Source organism: Labrus bergylta, chromosome 10 (assembly GCF_963930695.1).
Source record: "Labrus bergylta chromosome 10, fLabBer1.1, whole genome shotgun sequence".
Lineage (NCBI taxonomy): Eukaryota > Metazoa > Chordata > Actinopteri > Labriformes > Labridae > Labrus > Labrus bergylta.
The window spans coordinates 10,882,339-10,909,994 of record NC_089204.1 but is presented as its reverse complement, the minus strand read 5'-3'; the positions used below and the strand labels follow the sequence as shown (position 1 = coordinate 10,909,994).

The window sequence follows — 27,656 nt, the reverse complement described above, 5'->3', positions numbered from 1 at the left end:
GGGAGTTGGTCTTAAAAGGATACTTCACCCGTTGAAACATGAATCTGTAGTGACATTGGGTCATATATGTAGTAGAAATGTTGGTGCCTTCTTGACTGAGAAAAAGCAGAAAGTGTCTTTTTGGCTCATGTGCATGAAAGACAACAACTCCCAGAATGCACAGCACCGCAGGCCACTCCCACTGAAGCTAGCATCCTCTATTTACAGACATTGGCCCTTTCCGAATAGCCACAGTTCAGCTCGGCTTGGAAGACTATAGCCTCCATACATGGGGCGTGCACACTAACCACTGCGCCACCAGAGCTCCTATGCACCCCAAACATGCAGTGTAAACTTTATGCACTATGAAACATTTAAATACAGCTTCTTGTTTATTTTCTATCTCACATACACATAACCCATGAAAAGACACTGATTTCAGATAAGTTGGTAACACTAAAATTACACACATTTAAATATAATAGGGTGTATAACCTAGATGTAGTGATATTATTTTCTGACCCTCAAACACATCACTAATCTCAATTAGTACAGACATAGAGAAAGACAGACATAGAGGTTGTTAGAGACATAAGCTTAGTGGGATTTTGTAAGATATGAGACCTTCACCATAAACTCAAATTACCTGCAAACCACGCAAATTACCCAAAAACTATTTTGTGTCAAAAAAAAGAAGAAGATCCTATTCAACTCATATATAGACTGCATATTGAATGGTCGACTGTTAAGCAGGCCATCACACAAGTCACACACACTTGAATACACTCACCTCGGCATATGTTGCCCTATGGTAAGTGCGTGTGTGGACAAGCTGGGAACTATTCAAGCTAAAGACTTTTCCTATATCATATCATTTAAAAGTGTAGGTAAGAGAATGTGTGTGTGTGTGTGTGTGTGTGTGTGTGTGTGTGTGTGTGTGTGTGTGTGTGTGTGTGTGTGTGTGTGTGTGTGTGTGTGTGTGTGTCCTCCACTTTAATGGTTTCCATTCAGTGTCTACATTATTCTGGTCTCTTTTCACTCTCCCTCCCACATAGACATAATTCTTTCTCCACACTGAATCTCTTTCTGAATATGTTTTACTGTTAGACTTGTGAAGACCTTCAAAAGTTTCTTCAGTGGTTCAAATGAATAGATGGGTGTAAAGGCAGGTTGTTTTTTTAAAGCTCATATTGGTATGTTACATCACAGTGTGTTACCAGTTTCAATCCTCCTATAGGAGATGTTTGCATTTAGACACCACTGTCCTTCCACTTATCTGTGTTAATCCATTTCTTGTGGTTGCTGTCGAATGTGAGAAGAGCTTATTTCACATTTACATAACACTCTTTCTTTCTGCATCTCCCTCCATCCCACTTTCCAAGCACAACAGTTTCGTCAGATGGATGTTCAGCATGAGTCTGGTTCTGCTCGAGGTCTCTGACAGTTTAAACGAAGTTTGTCTTTGCCACTGTAACTTTGATAAATGTTTCCAAGTGCTGTGCACATGATTAAATAATGTTGGCAAGATATAAATATTGATTGATTGGTTGGTTGGTTGGTTGGTTGGTTGATTGATTGAGTGATTGATTGATTGATTGATTGATTACCAGTTTGGACCCTGGGTCTAAATGAGTATAATGTGTTATTATTGAAATGTTTTGGGGCTAAAACCTTACTTTGCAGACCTTTTCACATTAACGACTGGTTAAGGAAAGGAAGAAAAAGAAACATAAAACAGACATTAAAGGACACCTTAACACAGCTACACAGCTTGTGCATTTGCTTGGCGTGACACATTGGGCATAACTTTTCATGACATATACCAAGATGTTCATTGCCAAATAACTATGATCATTTAATTAAAAGGAATGGGTTCGCCAACGGTTCTTGGAAATATTAAAAAAGTTCCTGTAAACTTACACTCCTATTCATAAATACAAACACAAGCAAAGGCTTGAATCTGAATTACACAGAAGTAAAAAAACAAATACATAATTGAATATTAAAAATACATAGAGGGTAAATAAAAACTGAAACATATATTTTTAATCGTGTCTTTGTTGTTTTGAACATCTGTCTCTCCTTTGTCATTTTTTTATTAAGTTTTAAGAGCTATACTGGAACTATATTACACCTGGTAGTAATACAAAGACAGTAAAAGGTTACGTGTCTTTGAGTTTTGGAGATTATTTGATAACATGACCAGCTGACAAAGCAACAGAAGCATCAGATAAAAGATTCAGAGGGAAATGAGAAGATCTGTGTTCAGGTGTGTGTTAGTTTGTGTGTGTTGTGATGTTTGACCTTGACTCCACAGTTGTCATGCTCAATGCTCAGCTCCATGCCCTTGGCAATGTGGTCGTCATGGCAACCACAGCAGCTAGCAGGCTCATTGGCTGGCAGGTTGAGGAGGAGAGTTGATGTCGAAGGGCTTGTGTGTGTGTGTGTGTGTGTGTGTGTGTGTGTGTGTGTGTGTGTGTGTGTGTGTGTGTGTGTGTGTGTGTGTGTGTGTGTGTGTGTGTGTGTTTTACAGCCCAGACAGCATCCCTGAGATCAATGACTGCTTTGTGGCTGACACACCTGATCTATTTCTGTTCGATTACTTCTTTTATTTCAGACAGTCTTTCCATGTTTTAAATCGCTGCCAGCAACAATGACCTTTCCTGACTTTAGAGACACCACAACCCCCCCTTCCCCACACCACACACACAAACACACACACACACACACACACACACACACACAAACCAGGTGTGGTTGTGACTTTTTCTGAATTTCTATCCTGTAACCCAGACTGATAAATAAACAGCAATAGAGCAGATCATTAACATCTGTTGAAGTCACTTCTTATAAAGAAAGACAGAGAAGAGGCAAGGTCATGTGAGTACACACACACACACACACACACACACACACACACAGACACACACACACACACACACACACACACACACACACAGAAAAACCTTTAGACAGCCTCCTCTTCGCTCTGTTGATGGTGTAATGATTCCTGATGTGTGTGTGAGTGTGTGTGTGTGTGTGTGTGTGTGTGTGTGTGTGTGTCTGTGTGTGTGTGTGTGTGTGTGTCTGTGTCTGTGTGTGTGTGTGTGTGTGTGTGTGTGTGTGTGTGTGTGTGTGTGTTCAGTGTGTGTTGATAATGATGCCATTAGTGAGTGTATTTATAGCCGGCTCTTTGTAAAGGAGAACACACACTGACCCTCTGAGAGATGGAGATGGGAGAGGAGACAGATTAATAAAAAGTTTATTTTAAGAGGGTTGGCATGTTGCTTTTTCCCTCTCTCTCATTTTTTTATAGAAGCATGTCATTGTCATCCTCCACAAGTAAACAGATATAAAAAAAATCATATAGCAGAGACAGAGAAAAGAATCCAAACATTTTATACTGGCTACCTTAAAAAATAAGTGTGAACCTAAAAAAAATAGCTAAATAAAATGTGTAATCCCAAATAAATCCTTTAAAGTACTTTGTAAAGCATTCTGAAAAACAACAACAGCTGTTTTTAAAAACTTTGAAACAACACTAAAAACACTCTAAAAAGTTTGAAAGACTCAAAACAATAATAAGATAAAGAGGTAAATGAAAATGTAAGGTGTGTCAAACTGAGCTAAAGGATAAATATGCATCTAATGGTCGGATTTTAGAGGCCAGTCTGATGAACAGCTCTTAGGCTTCAAGGCTTCAGGTGGGATGACCAGAAGAAACTGGTCTGGGACACCTGAGGTGGCTTTGAGGTTGTAAAAGGATCAGACTGATAGGTGGGAGCTGGTCCGTTAAATAATATGTAGGAAAACAATAAAATCCTCAAATGAATTATTTAATGTACAGGAAGCCAGTGAGAGATGGAGGTACAGAAAAAAACATGCCACTAGTTTCATTTTTTTGTTAAAACTAAAAAACAGTAGATCAGTAGAGAACATTTTTTTGTACTTTTACTGACCCAAGGATTTTGAATGCATGACAGGTTTGTGGTTTTTACTTTTCCTTAAGGATTTAAATACTTCTTCAACAAATGCTGGAGTGCCTTTTTGACTGAACGAATGAGGTCTACTGTTTTGAACTTTGAACCAGAAGCAGGCACAGAAGAAGAAATGTGGACCCTGTTCAATTTGTTTATGTCATTTTCCATTTTTGCTCATTCTCCTTTCAACCCCCCCCCCCCCCCCCCCCCTTCAATCCCCTCAGCCTGGCGTTGCACCCCGAGCGTTCCCTGGTGGCGACGGGGCAGGTGGGGAAGGAGCCCTATGTGTGTGTGTGGGACTCCTTCACTGTGCAGACTGTCTCTCTGCTTCGTGACGGACACACACACGGCATCGCCTGCCTCACATTTAGCTCTGATGGACAGGTGACACACACACACACACACACACACACACACACACACACACACACACACACACACACACACACACACACACACATTTACACACACCAACACCAAAATATAGTAAGAGAGAGAGAGAGAGAGGAATAAGCACAAAGTACAACAATGATGATGATCACTGAAACCATAAAGACATGTCTCAATGTTTACATTACAACATGCAGTGGTGGAAAGTAACTAAAAAGTGAAATCAGAAATACTGTTTACAGGTTCATGTAATTTACCTGAGTGTTAAATTGGATCTATTTTATAGATTTACTTAGGCTGTTGTTGTTACTCTCCAGTTTTGAACTTTAAATGAAGAAGAATGGATTGAGTTCATTTAAAAATATTGACAGTGAACCCCATAATAATTCTGAATAATCTCATTTAATTGACCTATAATATAAACCATTAAAACTAATAACTAAAATAATTAACATGAGCTTTGGGTTGCACAGATTTATAAAATGATATATTTTATATATAACTACAAAATAAAACCTCTTAAAAAACATATTCACACTGCTGATAAAAATGAGTTCAAGTTCAAATATCTTCTGGTGTCATAAGGAGAATTAGCTCAAAATGACATGCTTACTTTAATGTATATGTTCTGAGTATTTATTCAGAACAATGTGATTTGAAACACTTATTCAGTACTTGTACAAATTGTTGTGTTGATTTAAATCACAATACGTCTTAAATTAAGTCTGCAAAGGGAAAGCATTTGAAAGACATTGCTACACACAAAAATACTGACGTAATTGTTTTGTAATTTGCTCTTTCAGCTAAATCTTCGCACTGTTATTAAAGCCTGTGCTGTGAAGCCCTGTCATTCATTTTGTTTTACATCTGCTGCTCAAACTCCGTGTAGACTGTTAGAGTTGTTCTGATGTAAAAACTACCAGCAAGTGAAATTTGAGGAGAAGCAATCTGCATCTGTCTGCATGTTATTACTCGCCTCAGCAACTTATCTGTCAGCTGTTAGCATAAACACTCCTTTTTCTAAGTTGAAGCAATGAACTGACCTTTAAATCTGTACTTTAAGATTCATCAGCCATCAGAGACAGAAAAAATAGAAATAAGTTTGTGTCATTGCTGATTAGAAAACATTTGATATTCAGCATCTAGTTTATTTTAACCGGGGCTCTTAAGAATATTGTGCAAAAACAAATGATTTCATATCAGACTGAGCAGTGTAGTGGCTGTAAATGATCCAGGGCTGTTGTTTCAGCAGTTTTTGCCCCTGACTGAGACCTCAGCCACAATGACTTCACATCTCAGAGTAAATCAGAGTAAACACAGAATCAATAAAATAATCATAAATCCTCCTTAATAATAAATCAAGAGCTCAGGCTTTAGGTGCAGCTGATTTATTATGGAGCAGGAGCACAGAGTCGGGATATTCTTGTGATCCTGCAACATTTTTATTTATGCTACAGAGCTGCTGTTTAGATATTCAAACTCAGAGAGCTGAACTTCAGCTGGGAAAGTTGTTTCATCACACGTTTGCTTCATGTGGGGAAAGAAGAACAGAAAAAAATGTGAAATTGGTTATTTGTATTCCATAAAAAACATGTTTTCTCATCATTAGAACAAGTAACATGAAGGTAGTAGATAGGAGGACATTTCTTTTTGTAATTTTTCTCATATTGGTCCTGCCAGCTCAATAGCACAGTGTTTGCATAAAACCCGATTCCACAGTCTGTTACATTACACTACTGTATATTTGATCAAAATCACCATTCTTTTCATACCTAGTTTGTATTTTACATCGTTTTAATTACTTAAAGGTATAGTCAGGAGTTCAGTTGAAAGGTCCAAAAGATATTTTACTTGAATTTTGTTTTTTAGAAACAGTTAGCCTTTCACATTAAGAAGCAGCATCCGTTGCATTAAGGTTAAATGTCTTCCAAAGATCTTCCCTGTGATCAAAATTAAAACAACACAAACCATTGTTGAAAGAAATCTGAGGAAGCTTGGAGTCATGCCTCGTTCTGTGGACCACCATTTCAAAGCCCTGTGTTTGAGTTTGATACTTTAGCTCTCTCTCTCTCTCTCTCTCTCTCTCTCGCTCTCTCTCTCTCTCTGTCTGTCTCTTTCTTGGAGTCTGAATTTGAGGAGAGGGTGGGCTGGAGATACAGAGGAGTGAGGGTTTAGCAACACTAAGAATTCAGACTGAGGCCCAAATAATTAACTGGCTTATTAGATCCTGAAAGAACTAAGCTAATGAGTCAGGTAACAGATACATGCTACTATCATTAACTTCTTGGATGATCTGTAAGAACACCACACCACACAGCTTTTAAAAAAGGTCACTAAAAATATATCCCAGTCATAGTGGTCATAAGAGAAGTCAGCTAGAGGGATTATGTTTGCTCATATTGACATGTGGCTCTATGGACTCAGTTTTGGAGCCGGGCCTCAAGTGGCTATTGGAGGACTTGCGGGTTTTAGCACTACTGCAGTGGATAATCAGTTGTAATTATTTGCATCATTATTTGCAGCCGTCATGGAGAATAAAACTCGCCACAATGAAATATTGAACATTTTAAAACAGACTTTTGGGAAGTTATTTTAGAAATTCTTAAGTGTGTACGACGCAAGTTGAGTCACTGGGACATTGATTAAGAACAAAAATGGATTGTGGTTATTTATTCTAGTAAAGGTAAAAAGTAGAATGTAACTTTTACTTGAATTTAACAGAAGCTAATATATTCTTGATAATGCCATAGGCTCAACCTAAAGATACTGAACTGTATCAGAATTGTTTGATTGTTTTAAATGGTCACAGTTTTCTCCACTGTTACAGTTTCTCTGTGTAATAAGGCTTTGAAGGATGTGCAAGTGAAATGCACTGAATCATTATTTTCTATTTACATACCGGCCAAACTATTGTTTGAAGACTACATACCTGCACTTGATAAAATTCAGAAAAGTTTAAACTTATAATACACAGTCATGTAGAATTGACAAAGTGGATCATTATTAGACAAATGTGACAGAACATGGTTATTCACTTTTTCATGGATATGTATGTCTGCTCTTGCCGACTGCAGAAAACTGCCTTTTTTATATTCATGTTTCTCACTCATTCAATATGAAAGGATAACACTCTCTCTCCCTGTTTCCTTCCTCTGTAGAGGTTAGCCTCGGTCGGCCTGGATGCCAAGAACACAGTGTGTATTTGGGAGTGGAAAAGAGGAAAGATCCTGGCCACAGCCACCGGACACTCAGACAGGGTGAGAGAGAGAGAGTGTCTGTGTCTGTGTCTGTGTTCGTGTGTGTGTGTGTGTGTGTGTGTGTGTGTGTGTGTGTGTGTGTGTGTGTGTGTGTGTGTGTGTGTGTGTGTGTGTGTGTGTGTGTGTGTGTTACATAAATGGTGTGTGTGTTTACATCTTTTCCTCCTTACAGATATTCGACATCTGCTGGGATCCGTTTCAGCAAAACCGTCTGGTGAGCTGTGGAGTGAAACACATCAAGGTAAAACACACACACACACACACACACACACACACACACACACACACACAAACAGCAGGAAACACTGATTCTGATGATGAATCTATGGTGGAACAGTTCATCATACCTTGTATGAAATGGTTTATTGCAACTACTACACCCCTGTAATAAAAACACACAGGGGTTATCGATCATTCACCGGTTGAGGCTCCGAGTATAATAATTATAATAATAATAACTTTATTTATACAGCACCTTTTAAAAACACAGGTTTACAAAGTGCTTTCACAAACAGCAAAAACAAGAACAAAGCAAACTAAACCAAAGACAGAAGAACATAAACAACAGCAAGAACATAAGAAATACAAAATACTAAAAATAATGAAATACAGAAAAGAGAAAAGAAAAGAACCCATAGTGCACGATACCCAACAGACATATATAACCCAACCATCACAAGAACCATCATAAGAACCCAGGAAACACAAGAACCCAACAACACGAGCTGAGACCAAGAGGACCAGAGATTGAAAAAGATGTAAGAAACTAAGAGCTAAAACAAATAAAAAGATAACAGCAATAAGAAGGTAAGAGCAGTAAAAGAAATAGAAACAAGTGACTAAATGATTAAAAAAAACAATAATATTAATAAAAATAAAAAGTATATATAAATATAAAACATAAATACACAAAGTAAGTAAGATAAAAAAAAATTACCAAGTTAAAACACAAGAGGAGTTAAGATAAGAGCATAAATAAAGAGCATAAATAAAAGGACAGCAAGAAGTAAAAGAAGATAAAAATAGTAAAACCAGTAAGAAAAGACATTAAGAAGACGACATCACATAAAAGCAAGTCTGTAAAAGTATTTTATAAGAAGGGATTTAAAAGAATTGAGGGAATCTGTGAGTCTTATCTCCTCAGGGAGGTCGTTCCAAAGTTGAGGGGCCCTGACTGAAAAGGCCTGGTCACCTTTAGTTTTAAGTCTCGACTTTGGAACGACCAGGAGGCCCCCCACCTGAGGATCTAAGACTGCGGGCTGGCTCATATGGTGTCAGTAGCTCTGTTATATAGCTCCGTGTATCTCCCTTGCATGTTGGCAGAGGTAAGAGAGGTGAGCAGATTCACAACTGAAGTTATGTGAACCTCACCTAAGACCAGATATGTATGTTTTCTGTTAAATGTAGTCTTAGTATAAATGTTAGAGTATTGACAGTACAGTTGAACCCTCTGTGATAGTATTTCACTATCTGATATTTTTATCTTAATCTTTAGCAATGTATCATTACTAAAAGATCATCATATGATGGTAAACTCAATGTTATGTGTGAGCCACATATATACCTCAGATGTAGAGCAAGTTGTGAGCTTTGTTAAGTATTTACAGCTCACTTATTTAGATGTAGGAGGGTTTCTCAGAATTGTGGTCTAAAGAGTAACCAAATCTGCTAGAAATGAAGCTTTCTGATATGATTGTAGTTTGTTTTTTGTCTTACTCAATCATTATAAAAACACTAATAAATAACTGGTTTCAAGTTGATTTAGGTCATTTATCTTGATATATTAGATCAGATAATGAAAACCCTAAGGGTGATCAGGTCTTATAAATGAATGAATATTTAAAAACACTAAGTTAACAGCCTGAAATTCCAAATTAACATACTTTAAACAATTCTTGGTTATTGTGGATATCATCAGTAACATAACATGATGAAAGCGATGTGAACATATACGGTAACTATCTCTAAATGAAAAACACTAGACATGTCAGGCTATGTTCTCTGTGTTTGAGAAGAGTTGTAACATCTCTCTTTCTGTAGTTCTGGTCTCTGTGTGGGAATGCTCTCACTCCAAAGCGGGGCATTTTTGGGAAGACAGGCGACCTGCAGACCATCCTGTGTGTAGCATCGGCTAAAGATGACATCACGTACTCTGGAGCACTTAACGGGGACATTTACGTCTGGAAGGGACTCAACCTGATACGGACAGTCCAGGCGGCCCACGGGGTGAGTCTCATAACTGCTGATAAGTGCAATTAACATAAAGGGAGGGGGGGAAATATCTGACAGAGCACTCACAGATACTACCATTACTGGTATATTTATTTATATATATATATATCTATATATATATACATACAGTACGTATATAAGAAGTGCTATTTCCAGTATAGGCCTACAACGCTCAGCTTCTCAGAAATGAGGTAAATGATCAGCTTTTCTCAGTAAAAAAGCCAGACTACAAAAACCTCTTTAAAACAATGAGACAATTTGCTGTTGGTATAAAAGTACCAAAAAGTAAATGTGTGCTTTTTGTAACTATGTCTTTTTCAGTGTTATATCTGCATTCATGTAGATCTATGCGTAAATATGTTTGTACTTGTGCAGGCTGGCATCTTCAGCATGTATTCCTGTGAGGAGGGTTTTGCCACCGGAGGAAGAGATGGCTGTGTCCGACTTTGGGACGTCGACTTCAAACCGATCACCAAGATTGACCTGCGAGAGGCCGAACAAGGATACAAAGGTACGAAACAATGGACGACGAAATACAGGCAGAATATCGGAAAGACAAAAAAGATTAAACTTGTACTTTCGGGGGAAAGGAAACGAGAAGAGTCCATACTGCAGCTATTTTTGAGCACCTTCATGTGTAAAACAAGTAGGCCTAATGTTTGGATTATTTAAGAGATGACAATGCACATAATCAACATAAGGACACAGGTCAAATTTAATATGTATAGCAACTGACTGCCCTGGCGACTTTATGTTATATACTATTATTATCAATTAATTGAAAAATTACTATATCATATACTGTAAGTTAGTGTCCATCAATGATAGAGAAGTAAGCAATAGGGATAGCAAACTTCCCTGCTCTCTAAAATATATGTAGTAAAACTATGTTTAATGTTTTGACCTTTTGATCGATGCTTACAAATGTTATTACTGAATATTTGTATAATGCTTCATGCTGCACTGACAGTGCAGGACCATTTAATCACAGACAAAAGTCAAAGTGTTAAACACATGTTAACAGCATAAAGCTGTGTTGTTATTTTTAGGCACAATAATTCAAGGTAACTTACATTTAAGGAAATGAAGTCTGGTGACATAAAGTGATGTTCCTTAAGGCAGTTTAACTAACCCTCAAACCTCTTCAGAAGTTCAGGCAGTGTTTGAAAGATGCAAACAGATACTAAAAGCTCCCTACTCCAGGGATCTTCTCTCTCGACTACATACATTAGATTTACAGACAAAGGTTTACATCTCCTTCACAAAAGATGGTTCCACACATAAAGTGTGTTTAACACACATCAGTCTTGGCTCCTTTTAAAATTTCTGAAGAGAGGAGAACTTGAATTCTTCCCCTCTATACCAGACACTCAGGCTGTTTTCTAAATGCACTCTTGTAATTTCCTGTAAAATGCTCTTGAACATTTAAGGCAGTCTTTTGATGCTTTTAGTTGTACTCTCTTGTCTTTATTTGGATATAGAAGGATCAGATTTGCCCTCTTTTGCTTTTCTAAAAGTGTTTGATTCAAAGTTTTACAGCAACAAAGAGGGGGAAAGCAGGGGAATAAAAGTTTTAGCAGGAGAACAGAAATGACCTGATTTCAGGAGAACCCAGAGGTGACGAATGTTTGAATATTTGAGATGGAGGTGATGTATTTCTTTGGGAAAAGCAGCGGGGGAAGAACCATTAAGCCCCTGGCCTCCTTTTTTTAAATGTCTCCTCTCTGAAGTTGTTTAAGGAGAAAGTCAGGGAAGTCTAAAAGATAAAGGTAGGAGTTTTGTCATGTCTGTTCCCAGGCATATTTAGAAATGGCTTCCTTTTGGAGAAGTTAGAGGAGGTTGGAGGTCAACTCCATCACCTCTCTCAGAGAGCTTTAGAGAAAGTCCAGAAAGGGAAGAGATTCCTCTTTACCAACTGTGAAAGAAGAATGAATGAGTCAGAGGCTTTACTGGAAAACAAAGATATGCCTTTATTTGATCGTTACAAAGACTTCCTACTACAGAAAGTGGAAGAAAGACAATGACTGAAGATGCTCCTTCTCCACTGACTTCAAATATTGATATGAGGATCAAATTCAAATTTTGAGAAAGATTCAGTTTTAGGGGGAAACATATAGAATTTCCCCTCACAAGATGTTAAATGATATCAAAATTCTGTAGCGGCTGTGGTTCAGTTGGTAGAGTCGGTCGTCTCTCAACTTGAAAGTCGGGGGATTGAGCCCCAGCTCCTGCAGCTACATGTCCAATATGTCCTTGGGCAAGACACTTAACCCCGAGCTACTTCCACTGCTTCAGAGGCAGCGTACGATTATGTATAAATAGAATTACCTACTGCTGATGGTCACTTTACACAGCAGCCTCTGCCATCAGTGTGTGGATGGGTAGGTGTGACCTGCTGTGTAAAAGCACAAGCGCATCCTAACGTTGGGCTGACGTCAGATAGATACAAGACAGATAAGATAAGAGTACGACAACTACAACAAAATTGTCGGGGGTTTTTTTATATTGTAGAGATTCCTTTGCATACCACCACAGGGAGCCCGGTGGTCTGCGTACCATAGTTTGAGAACCACTGGTCTATGTGAAAGCTTTCCGCAAAGTTTTTGTTCATGCATGGGAAGGCAGCTTCCCACAAAAGAAGAAGAAGAAGAAGAAGAAGAAGAAGAAAGCTCATAACAAGAGTATTGTTATACAAAAGAAAATGTCAACATGAGAGCCTTGCTCAAATAAATTTCTCACATTTGTTCTCTGTGTGATTCATAAGAAGCTTGTTAAGTTTTCCTCTTTATTTCCCTATGGCTGCTGCTTCTGAAATCAAGTATCAGAAATCCTTCCTTCACCGCTGGAATGGTACAAAAACTCTTTCCCAATTACCTCAAAGTTTCCCTCATAACGCCTCATGGTATCAGGTTACTTTGACTTGTGAACCTTCAGGTAAGAGTTTCTAACAAAGTTACTGGAAACATCACACTCTGATTCATGCCGTCAGCGACAGCAGGCACTCTAATGGTGGGAGCTGCAGAGCTGAACGGTCCGTTAATTAGATTTTAGATGGTTGTGAACAAGAGTGTGACGGAGCAAGTGGAAGATACTGACAAAGGAGAAAAGTGTGTGTGTGCTGGTCTGTGTGTGTTTAACTTCTTCCTGTCTTGAAGTCAAAGGCTTTTATAAATGACCAAGAAAATGTTATATATATATAATGTGTGCTATCTAACATTATAGCTGGCTAAAAAATCTCCCTCTACCTCAGTGGCTCATTGTAAGCTGGTTAAAGACTTTTTGTCCCAAACAAATATAGTTAGCATCTTTTTATGAGGAGGGTCTGTTTGTTTTACAACCTCCCCTCTGTAGCACACTGAAGTTTGATGCTCATTAACCAGAGTTAATACGATCTGAGCAGTCAATTCAGAAACACCTCCTTATCAGTAATTATTGACTCAACACCATGCTCAACACTCCATCTCTTTGTTTCTCCTGTTTCCTGCTGTTCTTTTTTGTTCATTTACATGCCAGACTATAATCTCCCAACAAGATTTCTCACTTTACCCTGCTCTCTATATTCACTCCCTCTCCCTGTTTTTATTGTCATTTCTTTCTCCCTCTTTCATTTGTCCATTATTTTCCTCGATCTGCTTTCTTCCACAAATACTTTTTTTTCTCTTTCCCTCTTTCCATTTACATCTGTTTTTTTATTTAACCTTTCTTCTCTTCCCCTGTCCCTCCTTAGTCTTCATGGTTGTATCACATTTTCATTGCTTCCTTCTTGCTTTTGTTTTAAACACCTCTTAATTACACTCATCATTGTTGCAGTTCCTCTGTTGATTCCAAAAATATTTAACATTTTATTTTTTTAACACCTGATTCAATCCTCCCCTGCCTCCTCTGTTAGGTCTGTCTATTCGCAGCGTCTGCTGGCGAGCTGACCGGATCCTGGCAGGAACGCAGGACAGCGAGATCTTTGAGGTGCGAAAGGAAACCCAGCCTCATGCTGTTACTCCCTGCAGAGAAGTCTTGAATAAAGGTTTTATTTTGGTTCAATGGCTTATCATTGGTCCGCATAAAATAAACCTCACTGCCTTTTTGCTCTGCATGAAGCATTGAGCTTAAGAGGTGTTAAGGTTTTAACTTTTGTCAAAGCCAGGCTTACAGTTTCCCCCTTCTTTCTTTCTTAATGTTGAGAGAGGATAACTAAAAAGCACCAGATCTTATCATGAACTTTTTGACTGGTGCCATCAAACCTGTGGTTATTGGCATCACTCTGCTTTCTGATTCTAAATGAGGAAGCTTTCAAATGTTTACTATAAAGTTCTGGCTCAGTTTAAAAAATGTGTCTCTGGCTGTCAGGTGATGGTGAGGGATCGAGACAAGCCGCTGCTCATCATGCAGGGACACAGCGAGGGAGAGCTCTGGGCGCTTGATGTTCACCCTAAAAAACCTCTGGCAGTCACCGGCAGTGATGATCGCTCCGTCAGGTTGGTGCCGGAACTTCCCGTCTGTGTTTTATGCACATTCACACATACTGGGAGCTACTCAAAACACTAAAAAGTTGGAAATAAAGGTTGGAAATACCCGATCCACTGGAGGGTTTACAGGTATATTTGTTTTTAGTGAGAGGTTTGTGCTCATCAGCAGCATCTGTTCAATGTTTTCTTTCAGTGCTGCAGGAGGTTCCTCAGAGACCAATTACATATTATATGATTATAATAACAAACACAGTCAGCTAAACACACGGAAACACAGATGGTCACAGAACAACAGAGCATGTAAGAAAAAAAGAGGATGCAGTTTAATGAGGAGCTCATGGAACTATATTTCTGCATTCCTTTAGTATCTGTACTACAGCGTACAGTGAGTACTTTTTTTAATGATGAAAAGTAAAATAATACTTATTATTATGTTGTTTGTCTCATTGTTGTCTTTATAGCATATCATAAAAGATTCTGGGGCCATATTCATCAAGGATCTCATCTCAAATCAATCCACATTTACTCATTTACCCATTAAATGGCAAAAATTATATATTTTTAATTATAATTTTTTTTTATTTAAACTACCAACTACTCTCAGACAAACCTTTAAAATTCAGAGAAGAAATCCATCTGATTTCATCACTGCAGGACAATTACAGTATGAGCTTCTGAGCATTGATTCAAGAGATTATTCTTAAACGTGTGTTTGTGTACATGACTTTAAAGGGTCATTCCCCTCCTCCATTACATGAATTTGATTTTTTTTTTTTTTTTTTTACTAAAACAGCCGAAAAGTTGGACAGTTTTGTTGCAAATTATCCATCAAGTCAGACGATGCTGCTCCCTGCTTATAAATTAGTTGAACATAAAGCTCATAAGTTTGAAAAAAGATATTGACATGTTACATCTTACAGTAACTGTGTGTGTGTGTGTGTGTGTGTGTGTGTGTGTGTGTGTGTGTGTGGGTGTGTGTGGGTGTGTGTCGGTGTGTGTGTGTGTGTGTGTGTGTGTGTGTGTATGTGTGTGTGTGTGTGTCGGTGTGTGTGTGTGTGTGTGTGTGTGTGTCAGGTTGTGGAGTCTCATGGATCACGCGCTCATCGCTCGCTGTAACATGGAGGAGGCGGTGCGGAGCGTTGCGTTCAGCGTGGACGGATACCAGCTGGCTCTGGGCATGAAGGATGGATCCTTCACTGTGCTGAGAGTCAGGTGTCAAACACAAACACACACACATACACACAAAATACAAACACAAACATAATACCACAGTGTACTGAGACAAACAAACATGAATGAAATTAGAATCTGTTATTGCTTTGCTGTAAGGTGGCATTAAAAGATTGTTTTTTCTCTGTCTGTCTCAGAGACATGACGGAGGTCGTGCACATCAAAGACAGGAAGGAGGTGATTCATGAGATGAAGTTCTCTCCAGACGGAGGGTACCTTGCTGTTGGCTCCAACGACGGGCTTGTTGACATCTATGCTGTCGCCCAGAGATTCAAGAAGGTAGGGAGCGAGGCACATTGACAGCATGGAAAACAAGAAGAACTCAAACTAAAACCAACTAAAAATAGTCAGTCACTAAATATAGAGGTCTTACAAATGAAAACATCGCTGCTGCAACTATAGAAATCTCCTTTGCTAATTTGAATGACTCACCACTTTGTTAAGCTGTATCAACATACTGTAAAGCATGTATTATATTGATCTGTCTGTTTGCAGGTGGGAGAATGCAGTAATTCCAGCAGTTTCATCACACACCTAGACTGGTCACTGGACAGCAAAGTCCTTCAAACCAACGATGGAGCCGGGGAGCGCCTCTTCTACCGAATGCCCAGTCAGTCTCTTCAGTCACTCATTTAGCCTGATCTTCCTTCGATTTTTCTACCAAACATATCTGCAAGCCTACTTAATGTTAAAGCCTAAAAAATGTGTCTGTTCCTCCTCTTAAATTTCAAACGTTTCTTATTCTAAATTGTTGAAATTTCCAGAGGAATTTGTGCACCCTTTGATAACACCCTCTGGAAATCAAATACAAATTCACAAATTATCTAGCATAGTTGAATAAAACATGTAAGGACACAAATTTGAAAAAGATTTTTACAATAAAGAACTGATTTGTTACACCAAAGAGCAACAATCTTTATCATTCTGTCCTTTCTTACGGTACAGGATGATACCTAAGAATGTCAAAGTGACAATGATGTACTTAAAGGTTCGAGTAATCAAGTTTAGAAAGGAAAATAACTCATCAGCAGCAGAGTAATTTAATATGCATAAAGTCTGATTACAGAAAAAAAATGCCAAAATGATTAATCTCTCCATATATTGATTTAAATACCCATAAAATAATCTCTGGGTCAAAAGGTTGTTGATCTCTTGAATAATTTTTCATAAATACAAAGTCCTTTTGACAGTTTTTATTTTATTTTATTTAGGATATCAAAATGACATCCATACAAGGATTTCATGAATTACTTTAAGTGAAGTAGTATATTGTTCAGTTCTGGTCTAAAAAAATATAAAAAATTAAAAAGGTGGTGGGATTGTAAGTTTCACTTTAACAGGTGAACCTGTAAAAATCCTCCCACTTAGATGCCAAGCCCACTGTGGGAGAGAGTGTATTTCCCCAAGATACACGTCTAGACAAGTGCACACACAGTGACACTCATGCATGTATTCATAGAGTGAACTTGTATATTTCCTTTGTACCTGTCAGAGAAAGTAGGACACACACACCCAACACAGTGATGTGGGGGGAAAAAAACGAGACTGAGGGAGGGGGGCAGAGGGGCTGACAGGGTTTTAAAATATCTCAAGATGGAGTGAGGAAGATGTTGCTGATGCAAAAGTTAAAGTCATGAAGGTTTCAGTGACACTTGTGGTAACTGTGGTAACGTCACATTCCTCTACTCTCATGGCAGAAGACAGGAGAAAGTTCTTGAGCAGCTACTTTTGTTGTTGTTTTAATAGAGAAGTCATGCAGTAACTTTAAAAAAAATAATGTATTGCAATAAGCAACCTCAAACTGCATTCGTGCTGCACAGAGTGTTGCCAGATTTCCACAAAGGGAAAGGATTTTGTTCTGTTGCTGAGGAGTTGAAGGTGTGAAGCCTGTCGCCTGCAGCTCTGCATCTAACAGCTCACTGTAGGTGCTGCTGACTCCTCCAGAACTCTCCGACACAAATCATCCACTGACAACATCGACTAAACGACCGATGTCCTCTTTTATTTATGTATTTTTGATTATCGATTGCTGTTGATAGCAGTGTATTGACCTCAGCAACAGACTTTTCTTCCCTGTGGCTGCTTCTTAGTTAAAGCTAACCTTTATAATGCTCTGCCATTTGTTTGTATGAGCAGAAACAAAAGGTACAAGAGAAGTGCAAAATTGAATTAGTTCTGGATTGTTTCCTGTTCATCCCTTGTTTTTGTAAATGCAGCTTGTGTCCAGAGCAGGAAGGACTAACAATAAAAACATTGAAATCACATTGCAAAACCAATGCAGACTATATAAAGCATGGACAATTGGGTTTGATATCATCTAATTGTTCATGACAGAAAGCATGAAAGCAAACTGAAAACAGACAAGCCTGCAGGAGGCTACATGTGCACTGCTGATGTCAGAGAGTGTTCATTATCTCCACACAAATAGAGAATCCAGCTCTGGGAGCTGATTCAGAAATGATTTCAGCTCGGAAGATTAGAATCTGCACCATCCACACATTTCCTTGTCTCCCCTCTTTCTGTGACAAATGATGTGCAGTGTGTGAATGGGCTGTTTTTTATCACTAACATCTACAGAGAGATAAGCTTGTGCATGCAAGTACACAAAGTATTAGCTACGGAAATGAAGGTTTTATTTATTATTTCACTCAGAGTTAACAGTTTACTTTGTCCTGCAGTGGGAAAGCCGGTTGTCAGTAAGGAGGAGGTTAAAGGTCTGTGCTGGGCATCCTGGAGTTGTGTCCTGGGTCCAGAGGTCAGCGGCATCTGGCCTAAATACTCCAATCTGACGGAGATCAATGCTGTGGATGCTAATCACGCTGCAGCCGTTCTTGTTACTGGAGACGACCTTGGCTTGGTCAAGCTCTACAGATTCCCCTGTCTGAAGAAAGGTATTTTTTTTGGTAGTCTTCTATACTTTGTTCTCTCTTTTTTTGTTGTTGTTGTTAAATTTGAGTCATCTGTTCGTCCACAAGGAGCCAAATTCAAGAAGTACATCGGCCACTCAGCCCATGTGACCAATGTCCGCTGGTCACATGACCTGCAGTGGGTGCTGACCACGGGTGGAGCTGACCACGCCCTTTTCCAGTGGAGGTTTCTACCAGAGTCGGTCATGAACGGAGGACCGGATATCAACATACAAGGTAGAGTGCAGTCGAGGATATCTCATATCATCGTATGAAGAACGAGATAGAGCCTGCAAGTAAGAGTAGAGTTCAGAAAACACAAGTAGATGGAAACAATGCCTCTACAATTGGTAAAATGTTTCCTCAGAGGGCTCTGGAGGTCCTTGAGAGTCCTAGTGTTCAGTATCTGGGCTGTGAATCTGTGATTTTTCTTGAACTCCATTCAAGCTTTGTTTAAATAGATGAACATGTCCTCATGAGATTTGCAGATATCCCTAAAGTATGGTATCGGGCTTTTGATGCTTTCCCAGAGTTGTGCGGGTCACTCAAGTGGTTTTGACTTTCCTAGAAAGCATTGAGAAATCTTAATTTAAGTTCAAAGAGTACTGGAAATGGTTCCTGCTTAGTAGTTTTAGGCTTTCTTGGGGAATCTTTGTATGTTCATAATGTGGGGATATGATATTTGATAATATTTGGAAGTCCTTGTGAAAGAGTCAAGGCTTTTAAAGGCTTTTAAATCTAATTTAGGCTTTCAAGGTCTTTTCTAATCTTAATCTTAGATCTTAGATCTTCTGATCTTAGAGACCACTAAAACTCTGTAAGACTTTTTCAGGGTTTCTTGATACTTAAAGGCTCTCATCAAGGGATTAATGGTCTATATTATAAGCTTTAAAGGACAATTCAGCTTTGACAATTCAGAGGGTATAAGTAGATTAAGATGTTCTCAAAGAGACTCTAGAAGACCTTGTGAGATTTCCAAGTGTATATGGTCTATTCAGTAGGATTTGTCCATCAAACTAGGTTCTAGTTTAAAGGACCCTGAATAGATTTCTTGAGTTGACTTTGGAGGTAATTGTGAGAGTTTCCTTGTTTGTTTTTCTGGTTCTAGTGGGTATGGATAGAGATCTTCATGTAATGTTTCCATTACTGGTGGAAAGCTTACCCGGGGCTTTAGGAGCATGCAAACATGCTCCATGTCTACTAGGGGAGTATTTGTGAGTCAGTATGAGAACTCCAACAATCCTGCAGGGTCCTGTTTGTCTTGAGTTGGGTGTAAAAACCCTTATGGGATGTTCATGTGTATGGGGTTATATTGAGAGGATTAAGGGTCCCCATTAAAGTATTTCAAAGGTCATGCAGATGGTTTCGAGTCCTCTTTAGAAAGTTTCTAAGGGCGCACCGCACTCACACTAGGCAATCCAGTTGGTTTGATGGAGTGAGTGCTCTGATCCATGATCAAACACAGTACACCTCCTTTGCCCTGGCATGACTTGAAGAGGTGTGCTCATGCACACGCACTGGGACACAACGTGGACATGAAGTATAATCAATCCCTGCCTCCATTATCCAGAAATCCAGGTGAAATCCGAGTGTTATAGATGTAACCAACTAAAATGACTCAAAGTAAACCACAAAGTCAGTCAATTTGATTGGTCACAAATGCTTTTCCTCTAAAGTATTGTTTTAGATAATTGGACTAAACAGAACATGTCTGTCTCTGTCCACTTTGTAGACAGCCATGGAGACTCCAACAGTGAGGAGTCGGACAGTGACGTCTCAGATGTCCCAGAGCTTGACTCGGACATTGAGCAGGAAACTCAGATCAACTACGAGAGACAGGTACAGTTCTGATGTCAATCTTTGGTGTTTCCATGGTGACCCTTATCCCCTGAGCAAGGCATTGAACACTTAGCTTCTATAAAGTGTTTAAATTATGCAGATCTGTGCCTGTAAGAATGTTTTTCCTGATGAGTGTTTTAATAGAGGCGCCACTGTCACAGCTCCTCATTCTTATTCCCATCAGCCACAGCCGCAGCAGGGTTCTGTGTGGTTGCCATGGAAATCATTAAAAACGCCTTATCTCCATTGCCAGCCGCTGCCTGGCAGACTTCCCTGTGACTTCCGTTTGCAGTTTGCCACCAGTTTCTGCAACAATGTGCTGTGTGGAGATAGAAGTCAGAGTGTGTGTTTGACAAACTAAATCAGAGCGGGCATGTGTGTTTATTTCATCAGAAGCTCTAAAGTTTAATTGGACACATGGATATAATAATGATATTTCCTTATGCTTGGTCTGTCTTTCTTATGTCTCTCTTTCCTTCTACTTTCTTACCATCATTCCTCCCTACTTTCTCTTCTTCTGTTTCCTCCTCCCCTCATTTTGTCCTTGCATTTCCCTTCTTCCCTAACTTCTCTCCTCCTTCACTGTGTGGATTTCTTTTTGAGCCATGCCATAAGATTCAATTTGACAGATACAGCAAAACTTTGAAAGCTCCTAGTAGGTGTAAAGTCTTCCACAGAATGCACTTGTCACTGTGTATCGTTTTAAAAGGGTTGAACTTGGAGGATGAAGAGGAGCAGCATGTTTTGCAGACTGTTTGATGTCGTCAGTGCGTTCTTCGAGATAGATTACATCCCTTGTAAATGTTGTTGTGTCCATGAGCGGAAATAATTTAATCTGTCCAAAAACAGAGTACTGTTAAATTACCTAATGTTGAAGATTTCAACGATCATTGTCAGCGTTGTTATTTTACACTAGCTATAGATTAAGGTTGTAGCTGTTGTTATCACCTATTCATGATGCTTTGTCATGTTTTACATATATTTCTGTAGCTGTTTCTAGATAAACGGCAGATAACAGAAGTTATTTTCAGCTGTTAGCCTGTTCAGAGACAAACACTACGTTAAAAAATGTTGTTCAGTGAGAGGCGGCAGCGGCTCAGTTGGTAGAGTTGTTACCTCTCTACCTGAAGTTCAAGGGTTCGATCCCCAGCTGGGTAACGTGTCCTTGGGCAAGGCACTTAACCTGCTTTGGTGGTAGGAATTGAAAATGACTTCAGACAGATCTTACACACAGCTGGAGCAACAGGCCACTGGTCTCTTGTGGCACATACAGACATGTTTTAATGTCTAAAAGCTGAACTGCTGTTCAAAGTTCAAATGGTCATCTGTCACTGAGTTGATATTACATCCACTGGTTGTTTTGCCATAATGTCATAGCGTCATTCATGTTTACAGGACTATGTTTACCTTTGGTTCTTTTGTTAGGATGAACTGTAGATCTACAATCTACGTCATCTTGAAAAAGTTCTAAAAACAGGATTACCTTTGGACCTCTAGTTATTTGAAATCATTGCAAAAGTCTTCCAAGTTCTTAATCTCATGGGAATATGGCATGTGGGAAATTTATAGTGTTCAAAGACCGACTCTAAAGAATCAAGCATATTTATCGCATGACGATATGTAATTGAGTAAAGTTTCAAACGGAGGAAGTGTTTAGTAAGACTAAATCTTGAGTCATTAATGTTTGCCTTAAAGTCACCCAGAATCATTTTCACACGACATTTCATAATTGCTCATGATTTGCTAAAAAAAAAGATGAGCAGACAAACATGGAATATACATCCCTGTCACAGTGAAAGGGTTTGTAACTCTCAGTGCTGATCCACCATGACAATTCTGTAATATGCAGTTTGTGAAAATGGAGCCGTGCCAGTGCCAAACCTCCAGGGAGCAAAGTCTCTCCCTGTGAAACTCAGGCGACTGAAACACACCATCTCGACCTCAACATGAATAATTTGCATGAAAAATGAGCAGGTTTATATTCTGCCGAGGGTGAAAACTCAGCAGACAGTGTTCAGTTGAGTTCTCTCACCCGGCAGAGGAATGTGTTCATTTTTCTTATGTTAATTGTCGGGAAATGATTAATGAATTAATGAAACTACATAGAATTCTTCAACATTAAAAAGAAAATGGTCAAGTCTGTCAAGTTTGTCAAATCATGCACCCATGCACAACAGACCTTTCATTTTTTACCTCCTCAACTTTTTTTAGTTTTAAACATGACTTTTAAAGAAGTTGTCAGGTGATAAATGGACCTTGTGTTTTGTGTGTGTTTGGGAAATGAAAATGTCTTAGTGTGTTTATGCAGGTATATAAAGAAGATCTGCCACAGTTGCGACAGCAGAGCAGAGAAAAGAAGCAGCAGGTCGGATCTCTGAAGAGACAGAGAGGACCAAACCAAGGACTCCGACTGCAGTTTGTGCACGGGTATGTGTGTGTGTGTGTGTGTGTGTGTGTGTGTGTGTGTGTGTGTGTGTGTGTGTGTGTGTGTGTGTGTGTGTGTGTGTGTGTGTGCTTTATGTTCAAATGAAGGTAGGTGTAAATGTTGGTCTCACGTCTAGACACTGGCCAAGGACTTTAATGTAAAATTCCCAAAGGTAATCTCACTGGATCAGACATAGTAACCTTTCTGTGAACCCCAAATCCAATTTGAAGTTGTCTCGAGTTTATTTTTAATTTGGTGCAGACCAAATGCCTCTGGATGCTACTACTAAGCCAGTACTAAGTTTTATCAAAAATGTATTTTGACCCAAATCCTGTAGATGAGTGCACAAGAGGCCTGATAAAAAAAAGGCTTTTCCTTCATGCAACTTTTAAAAACTGTAGGCACCACAAGTAGGTGTGTGGTATGAAAGCGTAAATTCTGAAGGGTTCATAGGTCACTATGAGCTCCTGAAGATACGATGGTGTGACCATTAAGAGCTTTAGGAGAAAGATTTCAAAGGTTATTTAGATTTTATAGGGGCCAAAACACAGAAGACAATTTGGGACGAATTATGTTTTTCTTGTTCATGTCAGTACATGCAGAGAAGCATTTTGTCTTGAGAGACTCTGATGTCTGAATTAAGCCCTGAGTAACATCTTCATAGTAGATTGTTAGTCTGAAAAACAACGAGACATGACAGATTGATTGAGCCAACAATGATACATACTTTATGTTTACCACAGGGCTGGCCTTCCACTCGTGCTTCATCGCTTGTCAGTTAGTCACATTCAGCAAAGTTCTCACTAAATGTGCCCCTGTGATGAAATTAGACTTTGTCTGCTTAACGTTTTGTCGGCCATGTTGAAATTAAGTCAAACTGATGCCACAAAATAACTTTTCTGGTAATTTCTCATCTTGGTAATAAACCTGAAGCAACCTATAATGTTCATTCTGTCTCAGGATGTTTAGCTATAGTGTGTTTAAACAAAGTGAACTTCAGGGTGACAAATTCTCTTTGATTTTATTGGCCAAATAGATTGGAATTATTATGAAATCTATAAATAATAATGTGTCCATGTAGAGATGAGAGTAAGACGGCGTTCCACCTTTGCCTTTAGATTAGTGTTCACAAAAACCAAAAGACCTTTGACAAAAAATGAATGCCATGAATGCTGTGATACCTCCCAGTGAGCTCTCCAAACAAGACCAGTAAAGATCCAGCTGGTTGGTAATTTGTGTTTGTTTGTGCGCATGTTTTTTTTGTGTGTGTGTTTGTGTTCTTTGCAGATACCGTGGTTATGACTGCAGGAACAACTTGTTCTACACTCAGGGGGGAGAGGTGTTGTACCACGTGGCGGCGGTGGGCGTGGTCTACAACCGGCAGCTGCACAGTCAGCGCTTCTACCTTGGCCACGACGACGACATCCTGAGTCTCAGCATCCACCCGCTGAAGGACTACGCTGCTACGGGACAGGTGCACAGACACACACACACACACACAAACACACACACACTGCCCTAAGCTTTTTGACAAGAGCTGTTGAGAAGAACTTCAAAGCAAATTAGACTTTTCCAATGTCTGAAAAACTGAACATCAGTAGGGTTTAAGAGTTTTAGGTCCAGCATGTCTAGATTTAGAGGAGCCTGATAACTTGATTAGTCTGTAAGTACATATGTTAATGTGTTTTCACAGGTGGGGAGGGACCCGGCCATCCATGTGTGGGACATCCAGACTCTAAAGTGTCTCTCTTTACTCAAAGGATTCCACCAGAAAGGAGTGTGTGCTCTGGACTTCTCAGGTAAACTTGTTTGAATTAGCCAGTTGGAATAACACTGATGTGCTAATCTAGATAAAAGGTCTTATTTTGTGGAGAGTTCTTGAAGCTTGGAATGGGACAGAATTCCATACTGAAGAGTTTACATCCATTGACCTGCTCGTGTTTGCACCAATGAAGTTTCTCTCATCCAGCTGGAAATGTCCTCTCCTGTTTGTTTATACTGTAGAGGTGAAATTTATTTATTTATTTTTTTGCTGTTTGTGTTTTCCTGATGCAGCTGATGGAAAAAGTCTGGTGTCCGTGGGAGTCGATGACGGACATACAATTGTTGTCTGGGACTGGAAGAGAGGAGAGAAACTCGCTACTGCCAGGTACTGTACAAAAAATACAACTGTTACCACAAAAAGGCAGGCACACTGTAAAAATAAATACAATCATACATAATTTACTAACCAAAATGTGTTTCTAGTTTTACTTATATCACTTTTACTACAGTAAACTTACTATAAGTAGAATTTACTAAAGCTGGACGCACACTAGATGATTTTAAGGCCCGATTTTCCCCCCACAGCAATCTGGGGGCCGTGGCCCGATTAGAGGCTTGTCGTATCCGATATTTTGTCCAAAGAGTTCTGTGATGTCACTACAATTATTTTACTGCTCCAGATCGAGTTGGAGAAACCCAGATCTGGAATTGTAAATCCAAAATGTTTGATATTTAAAATTCCTGGTCGTACTGCCTCCGAGGGAATACCAGAAGCAGCCAATGAGAGCATGCAGACTTGGAAGCATCACCAACCAAATTTTACATGCTGTGTCTGTGAAATTGTTACTACAATTTTTAAGGTGTGTGGTCTCCAAGTCTAGCCGGGTCGTCTAGTGTGTGCATTCAGAGGATTATAATATTCAAAATCAGTTGAAACTGTCTTTATGTCTGTGGTGTAAATGATCCAGTGTGTGGCCAGCTTAGGGTTAGGGTACTTAGAGTATAGTCTGAGTGGCAGTTGTATGTCTTTGAAAAGCATTTCGTTGTTGTTTTATTTTGCAGGGGTCACAAGGAGAAGATATTCGTGGTGAAGTGTAATCCCATGCTGATGGACAAACTTGTCACAGTGGGAATCAAACACATTCTTTTCTGGCAACATGCAGGTAAAAGCTACAGATAGGGTGTTTTATTATCTAACACAATGTTGATCCACATGAGTGTGTAAGGGGTTAGAACATCAATTGTAACAACACTAGTACTTATGTGTTTTTATAATGAGGTAATGTTTGTCTTCAGTAGTTTGTTTTAGTTTTAAGTTGTTTTATATTGACACTTTTTGGGGGATTTTTTTCAGTACAGATTTGTTGTTTTTCTTTCCCGATATCTAATTTGTTGACTCAATGTTGTCTGTTGCTGTAGTAACCTTGTGTGTTTTGTCTTATTCCCACCATGACTCTGTAATGGTGTTCCTACTCTACAGTCCATTCCTGACCTTTTACTGCTGCAGCATCCAGAGTCCCAAAAGAGACAATTAAATCCTTTCATGAATCAAACGTAGACTCTCCTGTGTGAGAGTTTGTGACCTTTATGCTAGACTTTCTCAGGCTGGGCTGTGCCTCTGTAAGGGGGGGTTTATTGCTGGGTGTTTAGGGGGGTGACAAGAAAAGAGACATGTGAGCCTCAGAGACCGAGTGAGGTTTAGTCTGGCTGCTGGTTTGGCACTTTATCAACACAGTCAGCATTTAAAGCAGCCGAAGTTCAAACATCATAGCTTCTGATTTCTGCATTTCACATAAAATGTGCACTTATATTAGGTGTCAAAACTGAGTCCCATTTGAACAGACACAAAAAGGCACTAACTATGTGGGGTCATCATTTTATGTTCATCATGCATGAACATCCATAAATCCGCTTATGTATCATAGAAACATGGCTTCTTCTGGTGATAGAGCATTATGAAAATGAAAGGTTTTCTTCAGGTTGTAAATAATCCATTAAAACTGGAGTGTGGATATGTTTCAAATCAGAACTGTTAATCACTTCCTTAGCATATTGTTAATATGGAAGCCAAATTTTTTACAAACAGACGAGTCAAGCCAAGTTTGAGTCTTTTTTTGCAGTAATGCAACATTTATGTTAAACACTGTTGAAAATGTTTATTCTTTTGTTGAAAGTTATCATGATCAGAAAAAAAGATCACTTGTTCTTAAACAAGATCATGATCAAGTGATCAAGATGACCGATAAAGTTCTGAAATGGTCTCCATTTGTCTCCAGGTGGGGGTCTGACTTTTAGGCGTGGTGCGTTCAGGAGCATCAGCCGGCCGGAAACAATGATGTCTGTGTGTTACGGACGCAGCGAGGCGCTGGTGTTCACAGGGGCCACTACAGGAGACGTTTACATCTGGAAGGAACCGCTGCTGCTGAAAACCATCAAAGCTCATGATGGACCTGTGTTCGCAATGTTCTCCCTCGACAAGGTGAGGAGGACACAAGTGTGTTAGTGTGTGTGTGAAAAAGAGAGAGAGTGACTGAAACAGAGGGAGCTCCCCATAATCTGCTTTATACATCAAGAAAGATGAACGATGAAAATGCCTCCAGGTCGAGGTTTCAATTAAACACTGTGAACAGTTCTCCAGACGATCATCCTCCTACTAATGATCTGTTTACATTCTGTGTGTGTGTGTGTGTGTGTGTGTGTGTGTGTGTGTGAGTGTGTGTGTGTGTGTGTGTGTGTGTGTGTGTGTGTGTGTGTGTGTGTGTGTGTGTGTGTGTGTGTGTGTGTGTGTGTGTGTGTGAACCCACTTGCACTCAGTGTTAGTCATGCTGAACAGGATTGTCAGCTAAATACCCAAATATCTCAATGTAGGAGTGAGCAGACGTGTACTTTATTTACATGTTTTTTTGCTGGCATCCATCTGTTTTCCCTCCCTCCCTTCCTCCCTCCCTCCCTTCCACTTCTCCATTTTTCTCTCTGTTCATTGTTTTATCTCCCTCTCTCACATTCACTCCACGGCTCTCTTTATGTAACAGGATTTGAAGACAGACAAGCCAATAGACAGGCTCACAGGAGAGACTCTATTTAACCAGAAACTAATTTAAATCCACAAAATCTCATTCCTTTCTTGGTTCATGTTATCACATTTCTGTTTGTTTTGGATTTTATGTTCAGAATGACTCGATCCACCTCTC

General features: G+C 39.3%; 1 protein-coding gene across 4 annotated transcripts in view; it reads left to right on the top strand.

Moving 5' to 3' along the window:
* Positions 1 to 27,656, top strand: part of eml6 (EMAP like 6) — a 75,193-nt gene that overhangs the window by 22,823 nt on the left and 24,714 nt on the right. For all 4 annotated transcript variants that reach the window (XM_065959599.1, XM_065959597.1, XM_065959598.1 and 1 more), the window contains exons 2-20: positions 4,184 to 4,343; positions 7,508 to 7,606; positions 7,779 to 7,847; positions 9,647 to 9,832; positions 10,214 to 10,349; positions 13,728 to 13,801; positions 14,183 to 14,310; positions 15,376 to 15,513; positions 15,669 to 15,810; positions 16,027 to 16,141; positions 18,210 to 18,422; positions 18,507 to 18,674; positions 20,170 to 20,276; positions 22,585 to 22,703; positions 23,989 to 24,175; positions 24,395 to 24,500; positions 24,757 to 24,850; positions 25,528 to 25,628; positions 26,742 to 26,944. In XM_065959599.1, the coding sequence (XP_065815671.1) occupies positions 4,184 to 4,343; positions 7,508 to 7,606; positions 7,779 to 7,847; positions 9,647 to 9,832; positions 10,214 to 10,349; positions 13,728 to 13,801; positions 14,183 to 14,310; positions 15,376 to 15,513; positions 15,669 to 15,810; positions 16,027 to 16,141; positions 18,210 to 18,422; positions 18,507 to 18,674; positions 20,170 to 20,276; positions 22,585 to 22,703; positions 23,989 to 24,175; positions 24,395 to 24,500; positions 24,757 to 24,850; positions 25,528 to 25,628; positions 26,742 to 26,944 (2,545 nt within the window). The remainder of the gene's footprint in view (positions 1 to 4,183; positions 4,344 to 7,507; positions 7,607 to 7,778; positions 7,848 to 9,646; positions 9,833 to 10,213; positions 10,350 to 13,727; positions 13,802 to 14,182; positions 14,311 to 15,375; positions 15,514 to 15,668; positions 15,811 to 16,026; positions 16,142 to 18,209; positions 18,423 to 18,506; positions 18,675 to 20,169; positions 20,277 to 22,584; positions 22,704 to 23,988; positions 24,176 to 24,394; positions 24,501 to 24,756; positions 24,851 to 25,527; positions 25,629 to 26,741; positions 26,945 to 27,656) is intronic.